A 16,052-nucleotide genomic window follows, 5' to 3' on the forward strand; every position below is an offset into this window, starting at 1 on the left:
AAAGTGTCTACCCTCACTACAAAAATAGGATAACTATGAAGTGTAAGGGGAAACGAAATATTACTCCAGGTGGGTGATCTACCACTCCTGAACGGAGTGGAGGCAGAGATTCAGATTCTGGAGTGTCTGCACCATAATGCAAGGAACAGTTGGTGAACCTTTCCAATCTGAAGTTTTAGAGGCAATAAAAATTTACATGCATAAATACTAACTCCCGTTGCAAAGTTGGAAAACTCAAACAAATGATAAACCTTTTGAACAATAACAACATCCTGCTAGCACCCATCCAAGAAACAATATATGCTGATGACCTAACAATGGATGGTGTGAACTGTTAACTTTTTACAGGTGACCTGGCAGTTACACTTTGCAACTCAAATATCAGGATTTTAGGAATGGCCTTCACAGTTCACAATAGTTAAATCCCAAGTATTGTTGATTTGCATCCTTTAGTGAAAGACTATCTGTTTTAACATTTAAATGCAAGAATAAACATTAATAAATTTTGAAGTGTAATGAAGCCAACAAGAAGAACTAAAATAAAAAAGAAAATCTAGAAAACATGATATCAAACGATCACAAAACCCACATAATAATCATGTTGGAAGACTACAGTGTCAATCCTGGTAGGGAGCAATTACTGATAGAAGTTTTTGGAAGCTATCTAGCTCACAAGAGAACTCAAGATTAGCAGACATATACAAGTTACACTGAAGAGCCAAAGAAACTGGTATACCTGCCTAATATCGTGTAGGGCCCCTGCAAGTACACAGAAGTGCCACAACACGATGTGGCATGGACTCTACTAATGTCCTACAGGGCTATCCATAAGAGTATGAGGTGGTGGAGATCTCTTCTGTACAGCACATTGCTACACATCCCTGATATGTTCAAATAATGGTCATGTCTGGAGAGTTTGGAGGCTGGTGGAAGTGTTTAAACTCAATGCTCCTGGAGCCACTCTGTAGCGATTCTGGACTTTTGGAGTGTTGCACTGTCCTTCTGGAATTGCCCCAGTCCATTGGAATGCACAATGAACATGAATGCATGCAGGTGATCAGACAGGATGCTAACTTACGTGTCACCTGTCACAGTTCTATCTAGACGTAGCAGGGGTCCCATATCACTCCAACTGCACACACCCCACACCATTACAGAGACTCCACCAGGGTGAACAGTTCCCCTGCTGACATGCAGGGTACATGGATTCATGAGGTTGTCTCCATACCAGTACATGTCCATCAAATTGACACAATTTAGAATGAGACTCGTCCGACCAGATATCATGTTTCCAGTCACCAACAATCCAATGTTGGTGTTGACAGCCGCAGGTGAGGTGTAAAGCTTTGTGTCATGCAGTAGTAAAAGGTACATGAGTCAGCCTTTGGCTTCGATACCCCATATCGATGATGTTTCATTGAATGCTTCACATGCTGACACTTGTTGATGACCCAGCATTGAAATCTTCAGCAATTTGCCAAAGAGTTGCACGTCTGTCATGTTGAACAATTCCCTTCAGTCATTGTTGGTCTGGGTCCTTACAGCTTCTTTTTCCAGCCACAGCAATGTGGGAGGTTTGATGGTTTACCAGATTCCTGATATTCACGGTACACTCATGAAATGGTCGTACGGGAAAATCCCCACTTCAACGCTGCCTCGGAGATGCTGTGTCCCATTGCTCTTGTGCCGACTATAACACCACATTCAAACTCACTTAAATCTTGATAACCTGCCATTTTAGCAGCAGTAACTGATCTGATAACTGCACCTGACACTTGTTGTCTTACATAGGCGTTGCCAAACACAGTGCCATATTCTGCCTGTTTACATACCTCCGTATTTGAATATGTATGCCTATACTAGTTTCTTTAGCGCTTCAGCGTATTTGCTCTTAACATCACAACAACACTATTCAATAAACCACCTAGAAAGCAAAAAACATAGCTGTCACTGAATCCCAACTTGCGAGAGTTTCACAGTTATACTTACCAAGATATCAAGAACATTACAGTATAGAGAGGAATGGAAATTAAGCCAGATCACTCCAACTGAGATCGACACGAGATTTATTCCAAAACATATTTATAACTCAAGCCCGTATGACTAAGAGAATTAATAATGAAACTTGAAGAAAAGGGAATGTAATTTTCAAGAGAGGCTGAAGCAAATGAGTAATGATGTCAACGACTGTGTGGAAATAATCAAACATATTCCATTTGAAACAGCTCCAGGCAACAAGCTACGAAAGCACAGATGGTGGAATAACAGATAAGAAGCACTTAGACAAAAAAATGAAAGCTTGGTACAACAGGTATATAAGAAAACAGGTAGACATTTGAAAATCTATCAGTTTGATAGGAAGCAAGCAGATAAAATTATTAGGATATACATGAGATGCTTTGAAATGAAGCAACTTGAATCTATCAACAAGCACTTCAAAAAGTATAACACAAGAGAAAGAAGTAAGAAAAGTGTTTGGCCTTTGCAAATGATCTTGTAGTAATACATAATACAAAGAAAAGATTAGAACTTTTCACAGAGACAACGGAAAAGCCAAATCTGCAAATATCTTTCGGAAGGACATAACACATGACCCATGAAAGTACCTCACCAAGAATTTTCAAAACCATGTCTAGCAACATCAAAGAAAACAGACAACTTGAAATATCTGGATTAAAATATAAACATAAAAAGTGAAAACAATGCAATTAAAATCAGAACTCTAAAAATTAAATGGGTGACATGAAAGTGAGAAAAAAGTGGTGTAAAAAATGTTTTTTTAAAGATGATATTCTAAAGGCATTATAATGAAATTGCAAAATTAGAAGTCCTCTTTGAGTCAGAAGCACTACTTTCATCTGAATGCAAAATTGTGCTGATTTAAAAAACTGTGGAATACCTGAGCCAGGATGGCTGAATCAGGTAAATTTTGTGACGCAGTCTCTGAAACACCTTTTCATATTTATGAAACAGTTACTGTCTGTTAACAGTCAATACGGATTAAATTGTGGTGTCTGCTATTAGTCTTTGGAATCTCTGTACTCAGAATTTCAGGATATCTTTATGGAAAGCATTTAACCTTGAATCAGTTAGCTCATTCTAGAGTATTTTGTGCTAGGCAGATACCCCTGGCCCTCCACTCCCAAATGAAGACGGAGCTGGACTGGCTTGCCTCCCTTGGGGTTGTGGTTCCCATTCCATCTACAGGGCTATTACAAATGATTGAAGCGATTTCATAAATTCACTGTAGCTCCATTCAATGACATATGGTCACGACACACTACAGATACGTAGAAAAACTCATAAAGTTTTGTTCGGCTGAAGCCGCACCTCAGGTTTCTGCCGCCAGAGCACTCGAGAGCGCAGTGAGACAAAATGGCGACAGGAGCCAAGAAAGTGTATGTCGTGCTTGAAATGCACTCACACCAGTCAGTAGTCATAACAGTGCAACGACACTTCAGGACAAAGTTCAACAAAGATCCACCAACTGCTAAATCCATTCAGCGATGGTATGCGCAGTTTAAAGCTTCTGGATGCCTCTGTAAGGGGAAATCAACGGGTCGGCCTGCAGTAAGCGAAGAAACGGTTGAACGCGTGTGGGCAAGTTTCACGCGTAGCCCATGGAAGTCGACGAATAAAGCAAGCAGGGAGCTAAACGTACCACAGCCGACGGTTTGGAAAATCTTACGGAAAAGGCTAAAGCAGAAGCCTTACCGTTTACAATTGCTACAAGCCCTGACACCTGATGACAAAGTCAAACGCTTTGAATTTTCGGCGCGGTTGCAACAGCTCATGGAAGAGGATGCATTCAGTGCAAAACTTGTTTTCAGTGATGAAGCAAAATTTTTTCTTAGTGGTGAAGTGAACAGACATAATGTGCGAATCTGGGCGGTAGAGAATCCTCATGCATTTGTGCAACAAATTCGCAATTCACCAAAAGTTAATGTGTTTTGTGCACTCTCACAGTTTAAAGTTTATGGCCCCTTTTTCTTCTGCGAAAAAAACGTTACAGGACACGTGTATCTGGACATGCTGGAAAATTGGCTCATGCCACAACTGGAGACCGACAGCGCCGACTTCATCTTTCAACAGGATGGTGCTCCACGGCACTTCCATCATGATGTTCGGCATTTCTTAAATAGGAGATTGGAAAATGATGGATCGGTCGTGGTGGAGATCATGATCAGCAATTCATGTCATGGCCTCCACGCTCTCCCGACTTAACCCCATGCGATTTCTTTCTGTGGGGTTATGTAAAAGATTCAGTGTTTAAACCTCCTCTACCCAGAAACGTGTCAGAACTGCGAGCTCGCATCAATGATGCTTTTGAACTCATTGACGGGGACATGCTGCGCCGAGTGTGGGAGGAACTTGATTATCAGCTTGATGTCTGCCGTATCACTAAAGGGGTACATATCGAACATTTGTGAATGACTAAAAAAACTTTTTGAGTTTTTGTATGTGTGTGCAAAGCATTGTGAAAATATGTCAAATAATAAAGTTATTGTAGAGCTGTGAAATCGCTTCAATCATTTGTAATAACCCTGTAGTGGATGTGCCACACTCCTTGTCATAGTTAAGAAACTCTCTTGTAATTTGCATCCTTGTGGCGAGTTCACAGTCCGTGGTCTCCACATACCCACTGCCACATCCTGACAAACTGTTCACATGCATAGAAGGGACAATTCTTCTCTATCTGAACCATATCACCAAATTAACCTTGCTTGATGAGTCCAATGCTATCATGGTCTTTAACACACCTTTTGGCTCTTATCAATACCAACTGTTGATGTTTGGAGTGGCACTGCACCCACAATTTTTCAGTCCTATTTGAAACAGGTCATGTCCAACATTCCACACTGCTTCAACTACCTGGATGACATCATTGTTACAGAACGCACTATGAGCAATCACCTGCACAACCTCCTGGCTCACTTTCAAAAACCATGGGCTGTGCATCTGCATTGCAATCTGCAGAAGTCCAAACTTTTTCCAACCATCTGTTGAGTATCTGGGCCATGTCTTCTCAAGGCATGGTATCTGACCCATGTAGAGTCTTGTCAGGGCCTTTACAGACCTACTGTGTCCCTCATCGTTGTGTGAACAGTTTAAATAAAATTGCATATTTCCACCGGTTCATTCTCAGGGCGTCCACCACCATGCACCCATTGCATCTCCTTCTAGGTAATGGTGCTGCTTTTGTCTGGTCTCCAAACTGCGATCAGGCCTTCATCATACTGAAGGAACACTTCTGGTCACCTCCATGTCTAGTTAACTTTGACCCCGACAAACAACTGGCTTTGGCTATGGAGACCTCGCAGCACTGTAAGGGGGTGGTCCACGAGACCTCAGAGGGCTTGGAGCAGCCACTGACATTTGCATCCAAAACTCTCAATCCAGTACAGGTCCTGTACTTTCAGATCGACAAGGAGGTCCTGGTCATTGTGCATGTTGTCACCACACATCACATTTTCTTGTATGGCACCAAATTCAAACTCATTACAGATCACACGCCCTTAATTTCATCATTTAGTCCATCTGCCCGGGTTCCCTATAAGGCAGCCCACAAGTTGCAGCAGTGGGCCTTGTTCCTCTCCAAATACAATTATGACATTCGTTTTCACCAACATGGATGCCTTATACTGGCTGCCAGTTGGCCCAGACCCCCAGTTCAATTGGGAGGAGCTCATGTGTGTGCATTTGGATGTCTCCTCCTACCAAGCAGTATATAGTTTTCAAATCACTAGTACCCAAGTCACATGGCAACAGCAGCCAACCCCATCCTTAGGCACTTAGTCTATCTCGTCCAACAGAGTTGGTCTTCTTGTCTTATGGGATGCTTGTCCAATTTGCTTCATAACTACTTTGTCTTGCACCATTGTCCCTCAATCTTGTATGGTGTCCTCGTCTCCACAGATGATCCAGCTCCCCAGCTGGTCATTCCCAAGAGTTTGCAGCAGGAGGTTTTACAGATGTTACATGAGGGGCACTGATGTGCTTCCCACACCAAAGCCTTGGCTCACAGATGTATGTACTGGCCTGGCATTGACAGAGAGCTTGGAAAACTTGGTTGCTGCATGTCCCCAGTGTGCTAGTCAACAGGTGGCTCCCAGGTCATCGTTCTCTTCATATCATCCAGCATCCCTGGGAACACATCCATATTGATTTTCCGGGTCTGTTTCTGAATTTGTCCTGGTTGATTGTCATTGATGCACTTTTGCATTTTCCATAGGTGATGTGGTGCCCCTTGGCTGCTACTGAGGTCACTTGTCAAGGTCTCTCCAAACATTTTTCTGTGGAAGGTCTTCCAGTTACCCTTGTTTTTGACAATGAACCCAAGTTCCTGTCTCAGAAATTTCGTGACTTCTGTGTGTGGTCATGTATTTGCCATGTCCACTCTGCTTACAATCTTAATGAGGAGGCTGAGTGCATGGTTTGCACCTTAAAGAACCCTGATGAGGAAATATCTGTGACACTTCCCTGTGGAATACATATTAAATTTCTATCTGATGGCCTACTGGAAGACTCCTATTGGTTCCCGTGGCACAGAAGACATAGGCACAGGTGCCAGCTGAGGATGCTGCTCTATCTCCTCTGTCCTGGATCTTGCCTGCCATCACATTCTGGTGTACCAGATTTTACTCCAGCGATGTGTCTGGGCATGTGATTTTGGCTGGCATCCCCTCTGGATACTGGTAGTCATCGTGTGTCAGAAAAGATATCGAGTCTAGAACCTCCAGACAGAGGACTGGTTGATCGATTGTCATCATTGATACCAGCTCCGTATCCGAGTGAGCGCAGGCACCCCTGCCTGCGACACCACCTTCGTCAGTACCCCAGTTGCTGGATGCTGCCTACCTGCTGTTAGGGTTCCAACCTCCTCTTCTACCTGGAGCACCTCCTCCTCCCAAAGAGCCTATGCCTTTGCAGCCTGCAGCAGCAACTCCAGTGGCATTCTAGCTGGGGTGGATACCCCTCCTTGTTCACTGTCACAGGAGCAGCCTGAGGCAATGCCGTCTCTATCTTACATGCCACTGCCAGACATCACCGTTGCTTGCTCATCACCGGTTGTGTCATCTTGTGCTCTGACAGGGAGCTGTGGGGGCTCTCCTCACACCTGTCACTTTTTCCTGTATTTCCAGGTCTCTGGCAACCAGGGGCTGCTCGCTCCTCTTGTCTCCGGGGCAACGGTGGATGTGGACGGTCTCTCCACATTGCAGCTGTCCACAACTCCCCATAAGGATCAACAATGCTCTGCTTCCCCGAAGGGGGAGGGATGCAGTCACCCACATGGATCCACGCCTGGGATTCGTGCATGCACTCATAAGGTGTGCCACAGAAGTCGGCAGATAAGGCTAAAAGTTCGACAACTTAAGTATGTGCACACAGTCTATCATCTGCACGCTCTAACAGTTAGAGGAGGGTATCAGTGATCATAAGGATGTGATAGCATCAATGTTTACTGGTGTTATTCGTTTGAGAAACATAGGAAAATATTTTTGCTTCATAAGAGTGATAGGATGCAAATTGCTAAGTATCTGATAAGTCAACACCAAATATTCAGTGCTGAGAACAAAGCTGCAGAACAGAAGTGGAAAAAATGCAAAAACCTCATTCAACATGCATCAGACAAGTATGTTCAGAGCAAACCCACAATGGTGTAACAGCTGTTATAGAAAACTGCTCCGTAAACAAAGAGAACTTTAACGCAGATTTAAGAGAAGCCAAAACTTAGCTGACAAACAAAAGCTGAATGAAGTGAAAATGAATGTAAGAAGATTAATGAGAGAAGTTCTCAACAACTTTGGAAGTAAAATTTTGCCAGACAATGTGACTAGAAACCCAAAGAGATTTCTCTGGTACCCCAGTCCAACAATTTGGACAGCTCGCCAGAAGGCATGGACGTAGACAACAGCCACTATGCAGCGCCCCTATAATCTGGGACCATGCTGTGTGTGGGCCATACTTGCCACACCAGTCTACTGGCACTCACAGGGGCCCTGTAAAGCCAGCAGTCAGTCGTGGTCCAACTGTGCTCTTGTATTGCACTTCGTACCCATCATTGTTCGGTTTCTGATCTTCCTACGCCTAGGCTCTCAATTTTGTTCACTCTTCCGTCTTTCCATACTGCTGTATCTGCCCATAGATGTTGTTATCTTCACTATTGTCTATAGCTGTTGTCTTTCTGTCATTTTAGGTGACCTGCTGTTGACACCCTTGGCCAGTCAGCCTGCATCTCCTGGTCGTGTCAGATTCCGACTGCTAGAGTTTTGGTCTTGCATAAAATCAATAAGCAGTTTGAAATCATCTATTCAGTCACTCAGCAACCAAATGACACTGAAACAGAAGATGACAGAGAGAAGGCTGTAACCCTGAATTAGGTCTTTCAAAACTGTTTCACCACAGATGGCTGTACTAGTGACCCCCCTCCCCCTCTTTCCAATCATTGTATGAATACCAAACTGGCAGATAAGATAAGTGATCACAGAATAGAAAAGCACTACTACTGTAGTCAAAAAGCATATGGTTGGTTGGTTGGTTGGTTGGTTAATTTGGGGGAGGGGACCAAACAGTGAGGTCAGGGAAGGACGGGGGAGGAAATTAGTCGTGTCCTTTCAAAGGAACCATCCCAGCATTTGCCTGAAGTGATTTACAGAAATCGTGGAAAACCTAAATCAGGATGGCCAGATGTTCATTTGACCCACCAGTCCAGTGTGCTAACCACTGCATCACCTCACTCAGTGAAGGCATATGGACCATATGAGATATCTGTAAGATTCTACAAAGATTATGGGAAAGAATTTGCTCCTCTTCTAGCAGCAGTTTATCATATGTTGTTTAAGCAACAAAGGGTTCCTAGCAACTTGAAAAAAAGTATAAGTCATTCTAGTTTTCAAGACAGGCACAGGTCAGATACACGTAATTCAAAGTCCATATAGCTGACATGCTGTACCGTCATGAAACTTGTTTTATGCTCACGTATTATGAAGATTTTAGAGAAAATCTCCTCTAAAAATCAACATGAATTCTGCAAACAGAGATCTTGCAAAACTCAGCTCGCATTGTTCCTCCATGAGACCCTTAGTACTGTAGTCATCAGCACTCACATTGATACCATGTTACTATACTTCAGGAAGGCATTTGACACTGTCCCAAACTGCTGTTCAGTGTAAAAGATAAAAGCTTATCACATGTCAGAACAGATTTCCAACTGGATCCAAGATTTCCTTGTAGATGGAACTTAGCACATCGCTCTCAACGAAATAAAATTGACCAATGTACGGATAATTTCAGGAGTATCACAAGGAAGTGCAATGGGCCTTTACTGTCCACAATGTATATAAATGATCTAGGATAGAGCATAAGGTGCTCTATAAGGCAGTTTGCAGATGATGTAGTTATCTATAAAAAGGAATCAATGCCAGAATACAGTACAGATTTGCAGAATGACCTGGTACGATTGATGAATTATGCATGCTATGGCAGTTGTCCTGAACATAAATAAATGTAAAGCATCGCACACACAGTGATGTAAAAAGAAAACAGCAACACCAAAAAATAATTAATGTACACTGGAGTTGTCATCCTACAATGTCCCATATGTGCTTGATTGGAGACAGATCTGGTGATCAAGAAAGCAAGGGAACATGTCGACACTCTGCAGAGCATTCTGGGTTACAACAATGGTATGCGAGCATGTGTTCTCCTGTTGGAAAACACCACCTGCAATGCTGCTCATGAATGACCCTAACCAACACACAGCTATCACTGGCACCGGGGCAGAACCAACCTGCATCAGAAAACACAACAGACACCCATCCTGCCCTCAAATGACGAGTAGGTTTAATAATGAATAAAAAATGAATAAAAAAAGTAGGAGCACAGGTAAGCTACTACAAACAGCATAGTGAATGCATTATTGTAGCCAAGATAGACACAATGCCCATGCCCACTACCACAGTAGTACAAGTGCATTTGCCAACTAGCTCCACTGACAATGAAGAGATTGAAGAAATGTATGATGAGATAAAAGAAATTAAACAGATACCGAAAGAAGACGAAAATTTAATAGTCATGGAGACCTGGAATTTGAGAAAAGGAAAAGGAAGAGAAGGAAAAGTAGTAGGTGAATATGGAAAGGGGGTAAGGAATGAAAGAGGAAGCTGCCTGGTAGAATTTTGTGCAGAGCATAACACTTGGTTCAAGAATCATGAAAGAAGATTGTATACGTGGAAGAGGCTAGGAGACACTGGAAGGATTCAGATAGGTTATATAATGGTAAGACAGAGATTCAGAAACCAGGTTTTAAATTGTAAGACATTTCCAGGGGCAGATGTGGATTCTGAGCAAAATCTACTGGTTATGAACTGTAGATTAAAACTGAAAAATGGGGGAATTTCAGGAGATGGGACCTGGATAAACTGAAAGAACCAGAGGTTGTACAGAGTTTCAGGGAGAGCATAAGGGAACAATTGACAGGAATGGGGGAAAGAAATACAGTAGAAGAAGAATGGGCAGCTTTGAGAGATGAAATAATGCAGGCAGCAGAGGATCAAGTAGGTAAAAGGATGAGGGCTAGCAGAAATCCTTGGGTAACGGAAGAGAAATTGAATTTAACTGATGAAAGGAGAAAATACAAAAATGCAGCAAATGGAGCAGGCAAAAAGGAATATGAAAGTCTCAAAAACGAGATCAACAGGAAGTGCAAAATGGATTAGCAGGGATGGCGAGAGGACAAATGTAAGGATATAAAGATATGCATCACTAGGGGTTGCCAAGAGAAAAATTAAAGAGACCTTTGGAGAAAAGGTCAAATGGAAAGCTAGTTCTAAACAAAGAATGGAAAGCAGAAAGATGGAAGAAGTATATAAAGGATCCATACAAGGGCGATGTACTTGAGGGCAATATTATGGAAATAGATGAGGACATAGATGAAGATGAAATGGAAGATATGATACTGCATGAAGAGTTTGGCAGTACACTGACAGACCTAAGTGGAAACAAGGCCCCAGGAGTAGACAACATTCCATTAGAGCTATTGACAGCCTTGGGAGCATCAGCCCTGACAAAACTCTACCATCTGCTGGGCAAGATGTATGAGACAGGCAAAATACCCTCAGAATTCAAAAGGATATAATAATTCCAATCCCAACGAAAGCAGGTGTTGACAGGTGTGAAAATTACTGGACTATCAGTTTAATAAGTCACAGGTGCAAAATACTAACACAAATTCTTTACAGACAAACGGAAAAACTGATAGAAGTTGACCTCAGGGAAGATCAGTTTGGATTCCATAGAAATGTTGGAACAAGTGAGGCAATACTGACCCTACAACTTATCTTAGAAAATAGATTAAGGAAAGGCAAACTTTCTTTTTTAGCATTTGTAGACTTAGAGAAAGCTTTTGACAATGGTGACTGGAACTCTCTCTTTCAAATTCTGAAGGTGGCAGGGGTAAAATACAGAGAGTGAAAGGCTATTTACAATTTGTACAACAACCAAGTGGCAATTATTAGAGTTGAGGGACATGAAAGGAAAGTAGTGGATGGGAAGGGAGTGAGACAGGGTTGTAGCCTATCCCCATTATTCAATCTGTATACTGAGCAAGCAGTAGAGGAAACAAAAGGAAAATTTGGAGTAGGTATTAAAATCCATGGAGAAGAAATAGAAACTTTGAGGTTTGCTGACAACATTGTAATTCTGTCAGAGACAGCAAAGAACCTGGAAGAGCAGTTGGAGAGAATGGACAGTTCTCGAAAGGAGGATATAAGATGAAAATCAACAAAAACAAAATGAAGATAATGGAATTTAGTCAAATTAAATTAGGTGACATTGAGGAAATTCGATTAGGAAATGAGATACTTAAAGTAGTAGACGAGTTTTGCTATTTGGGGAGCAAAATAACTGATGATGGTCGAAGTAGAGAGGATATAAGATATAGACTAGCAACAGCATTAAAGTGTTACTGAAGAAGAGAAATTTGTCAACATTGAGTATAGATTTAAGTGTCGGAAGTCTTTTCTGAAAGTAATTGTATGGAGTGTAGCCATGTATGGAAGTGAAACATGGACGATAAATAGTTTGGACAAGAAGAGAATAGAAGCTTTCGAAATGTGGTGCTACAAAAGAATGCTGGAGAAGAGATGGATAAATCACGTAACTAATGAGGAGGTAGTGAGTAGAATTGGGGAGAAGAGGAATTTGTGGCACAACCTGACTAGAAGAAGGGATCGGTTGGTAGGGCATGTTCTGAGGCATCAAGGAATCACCAATTTAGTACTGGAGGCCAGCGTGAAGGGTAAAAATCATAGAAGGAGACCAAGAGATAAATACACTAAGCAGATTCAGAAGGATTTAGGTTGCAGTACGTACTTTGAGATGAAGAAGCTTGCTCATGATGGAGTAGCACGGAGAGCTGCATCAAACCAGTCTCTGGACTGAAGGCCACAACAACTACAATGTAATTTTGGGAATACATTTACCTGGGTAACATATTTACAAGATTAACATTGCTAAACAAGGGTTTATGTAAGCACAAGATAAGCCACTGCAAATGTGAAATGCTGGTATGTTAATAACATGTGTAACCACCAGAAAGTTGGATGCAAGCATGCAAATGTGCATGCATTGTGTTTTCCAGGTGCAGGATGTCAGCTTATGGGATGGAGTTCCAAGCCTGTTGCACGTCAATACAGGGACAATTAATGCTGTCTGTGGATGACACTGGAGTTGTCATCCTACAATGTCCCGTATGTGCTTGACTGGAGACAGATCTGGTGATCAAGAAAGCAAGGGAACATGTCGACACTCTGCAGAGCATTCTGGGTTACAACAATGGTATGCGAGCATGTTTTCTCCTGTTGGAAAACACCACCTGCAATGCTGCTCATGAATGACCCTGACAGCTATCACTGGCACCGGGGCAGAACCAACCTGCATCAGAAAACACAACAGACACCCATCCTGCCCTCAAATGAGCTCTCAATAGACATGAATGAAGTAACAAATGGTGGTAGTTTGGGGTTAATGGAATGCATGCTATAGAGGATCTGGGTTGGGCTATCCTTGAAGTAACCAAATTTCTCTTAGCCCTATTACATGACCTTTTTCAAACTCAGTGAGGTGTTGACAATGGCATCTTTGCTATCTTAAAGGTATTCTTGACTAACATCAACTCACCATGTCCAATCTTAACTCTAACTAATGCTTGTGACCTGTACAGCATGTATTTAAAGAAAATCTGATTTGCATCCTCATAATGGCGCTACTAGTAATGCTCTTATGTGACTGGTGCAAAATTTGAATGGACATCATCTTTCAGATGTAGAAACATGCCTACCAACTTTTGCTCTTGTAGCACAACTCCTTTTTGTGTTACATGTGTCTTTCTTCCCACCCCCCTGACTAATTGCTGGAAACAGTATCTACCATAAAATATCTAAAAGTAACTATCCAGAGTGACCACAAGTGGAACAGTCACTTAAAGCAAATAGCAGAAAAACAGATGCCACACTGAGAGTCAAAGGAAGAATCTTAAGGACATGTAACTCATCCACGAAGGAAGTGGCTTACAAAGCACTTGCTACATCAATTCTTGAGCACTGTTCATCAATCCGGAACCATTACCAGGTAGGACTGATAGATAGAAATCGAGAAGAACCTATGAAGAGTAGTCTGTTCCATCACGAGGTCTTTTAGTCAGCATAACGTCATCACAGAGATTTTCAGTAAACTCCAGTGGCAGATACTGCAAGAGAGGCATTGTTCATCACAGAGAGGTTTATTACAGAAATTCTCAAAATGTACATTCCATGAAGAGTCTAACAATGAGAAAATTGGAGATATTACAGCTAACAGAGAGGTTTACTGACAATCATTCTACCACGTGGAATTCATGAATGAAACAGGGAAGGGGAAATCGGTCAGTGATACCAGAAGTACCCTCCCCCATATACGTTCAAGTGGCTTGTGGAGTGTAGATGTAGAGGTTATCACTTTTTACACTGGGCTGTTACATACTGACATTGTGCCCTTATTATGGGGGGTAAATAAAGTGAATTAATAGTCAATTAACTTGTATGTTTATTCTGATCAGACAGGAAATAAATTAATACACTGATGAGCCAACACAGTATGAGCATTTGCTTAATAGCTTGTTTGTCCATCTTTGGAACGAGATACATCTATGACTCTGTGTATCAGGGATCTGACAGTTTGTTAGTAGGTTTGTGGAGGTGTTGACATTAGATGTCTGTGCACAGGTCATGTATTCAGCATAAATAATGGGCTGCTGATTTGTGTACGTGGTGATGGCACCTGATAGCAACAAAGGTGGGTTCCACAGGATTTACATCAGGCTAATTTGGTCACCAAGACATCAAGGTCAGTTCATATAATGTTCCTCAGACCATTGTAGCATGGTTCTGGCTCCAAGACACAAGCAATTATACTGCTGAAAGATGACATCGCCATCAGAGAAGGCATCAAGCAAGAAGGAATGCAGGTATTTCGCATCTATCAGCATGTTTTCGATTACCACCACAGATCCCATTCAAGCGCTGGATGTCTCCCACAACATAATACTGCACCCACCAGCCTGTGTCCATGGCACGCTGCATGTTTCAAGCTACCGTTCACCTTGATGATGGCATTTGTGGAGATGACCAGTGACCTAGTGTAGCAAAAAAGTGATTCACCCAAAGAGCCGACACATTTCCATTGATCAAAAGTCGAATCCCAATGGTGCTGTGCACATCGCAATCATAATTAGTGATGTCATTGGGTCAACGTGTGAACACGTAGGGGTAGTCTGCTGCAGAGCTCCATGTTCAACAGTGTATGATGAACGATTTGCTCCGAAACACTTGTGCATGCAGCTGCATTGTGCTCTTTCAGCAGAGATGTCACAGATCACCCTTATCCTGCTAACAGACAAGTCTCCAAACCCTATGTTCTGTGAAGACTCATAGATGTCCAACCATTAGGCATCTAGTGGTAATTTCACTACCCTTCTACCTCTTTTCATAGATACTCACGACAGTAGCATGCCATTTTCAAGTAACTCATTCACTGGCCCAGTGTCAAAGTCACTCATCTCACTCGATTTCACTCATCTCAGTCGACTTCACCATTTGCAGCCCATATCTTTACTAGGGTGATCCCCCGACCATGTCTGCCCATCTCTTACATACTTTTTGCTACTGCACACCAGACAGAATCCAACGTCGGAGTGGCATTGGTCTTAATGTTTTGGCTCAGGGTGTACATGAGTACTTGAAATGTATGTACTGAAAGGAAGAACAAGGAAGAAGCAATGCATCACAAAATCTGCCCATTACTGAAATCTGATAAGTGTGTTTCGAAATCAATGTAAAATATGTTACTCATACAACACAATACACTACCAGTTTTCAAGATAATAAAATACTTGAAGCTTCCTTACTTACAATGTTTGTCTCTTCACCCTTTTCCCCCTCTTGAAATTTAGAAAGAAACATTATTCACCTGTGCCGATTGTTCAACCTCTCCATATTGCCCCGGTTGAAAACATGATCAAGCTTCAAACACGGACCAATCAAATGATGATCCTGAAGTCTCCAGCAAAGCAATTCATGGATGGCTTTTAACTTCTGATAAAAGCTGCAAGAAAAATCAATACCACACTATAAACAATTAGTCATAGCAAAGACTAACATTCGACTCAAGGTTGGGGATACACAGGCTTGCTACAAAATTACTGACAGTTAGTTCAATGAAACAAAACATGGAGTTTTATTAACTTTACATCTTTCAGAGATTCCATTTGTTACGAAAAAGTAATTACTTGTAGTATTACAATAGTAAGCAGTGATAGTCTAGGATATTCAAGAACTTTTGCTCAGCTCAAACTTTTCTTTGAGGACCAAAGAGTGGCTTATTCAAAAGCACAATATTTGCCCGAGAACCCTCTATTATATACAATGGGGAATAAATCACGGTAGCTAAGAACCCCTCCCTCTCGTATGTCTAAAAAGTCATTACTGTCAGTGGTTTTGAACTGTAATATATGTCAT

General features: G+C 41.9%; 1 protein-coding gene across 1 annotated transcript in view; it reads right to left on the reverse strand.

Annotated features, from left to right (window-relative positions):
* LOC126175120 (huntingtin) overlaps nucleotides 1-16,052 on the reverse strand; it is a 539,564-nt gene that overhangs the window by 106,131 nt on the left and 417,381 nt on the right. The window contains exon 42 of the mRNA XM_049921673.1: nucleotides 15,505-15,639. Coding sequence (XP_049777630.1) covers nucleotides 15,505-15,639 — 135 coding nt within the window. The remainder of the gene's footprint in view (nucleotides 1-15,504; nucleotides 15,640-16,052) is intronic.

Source organism: Schistocerca cancellata, chromosome 3 (assembly GCF_023864275.1).
Source record: "Schistocerca cancellata isolate TAMUIC-IGC-003103 chromosome 3, iqSchCanc2.1, whole genome shotgun sequence".
Lineage (NCBI taxonomy): Eukaryota > Metazoa > Arthropoda > Insecta > Orthoptera > Acrididae > Schistocerca > Schistocerca cancellata.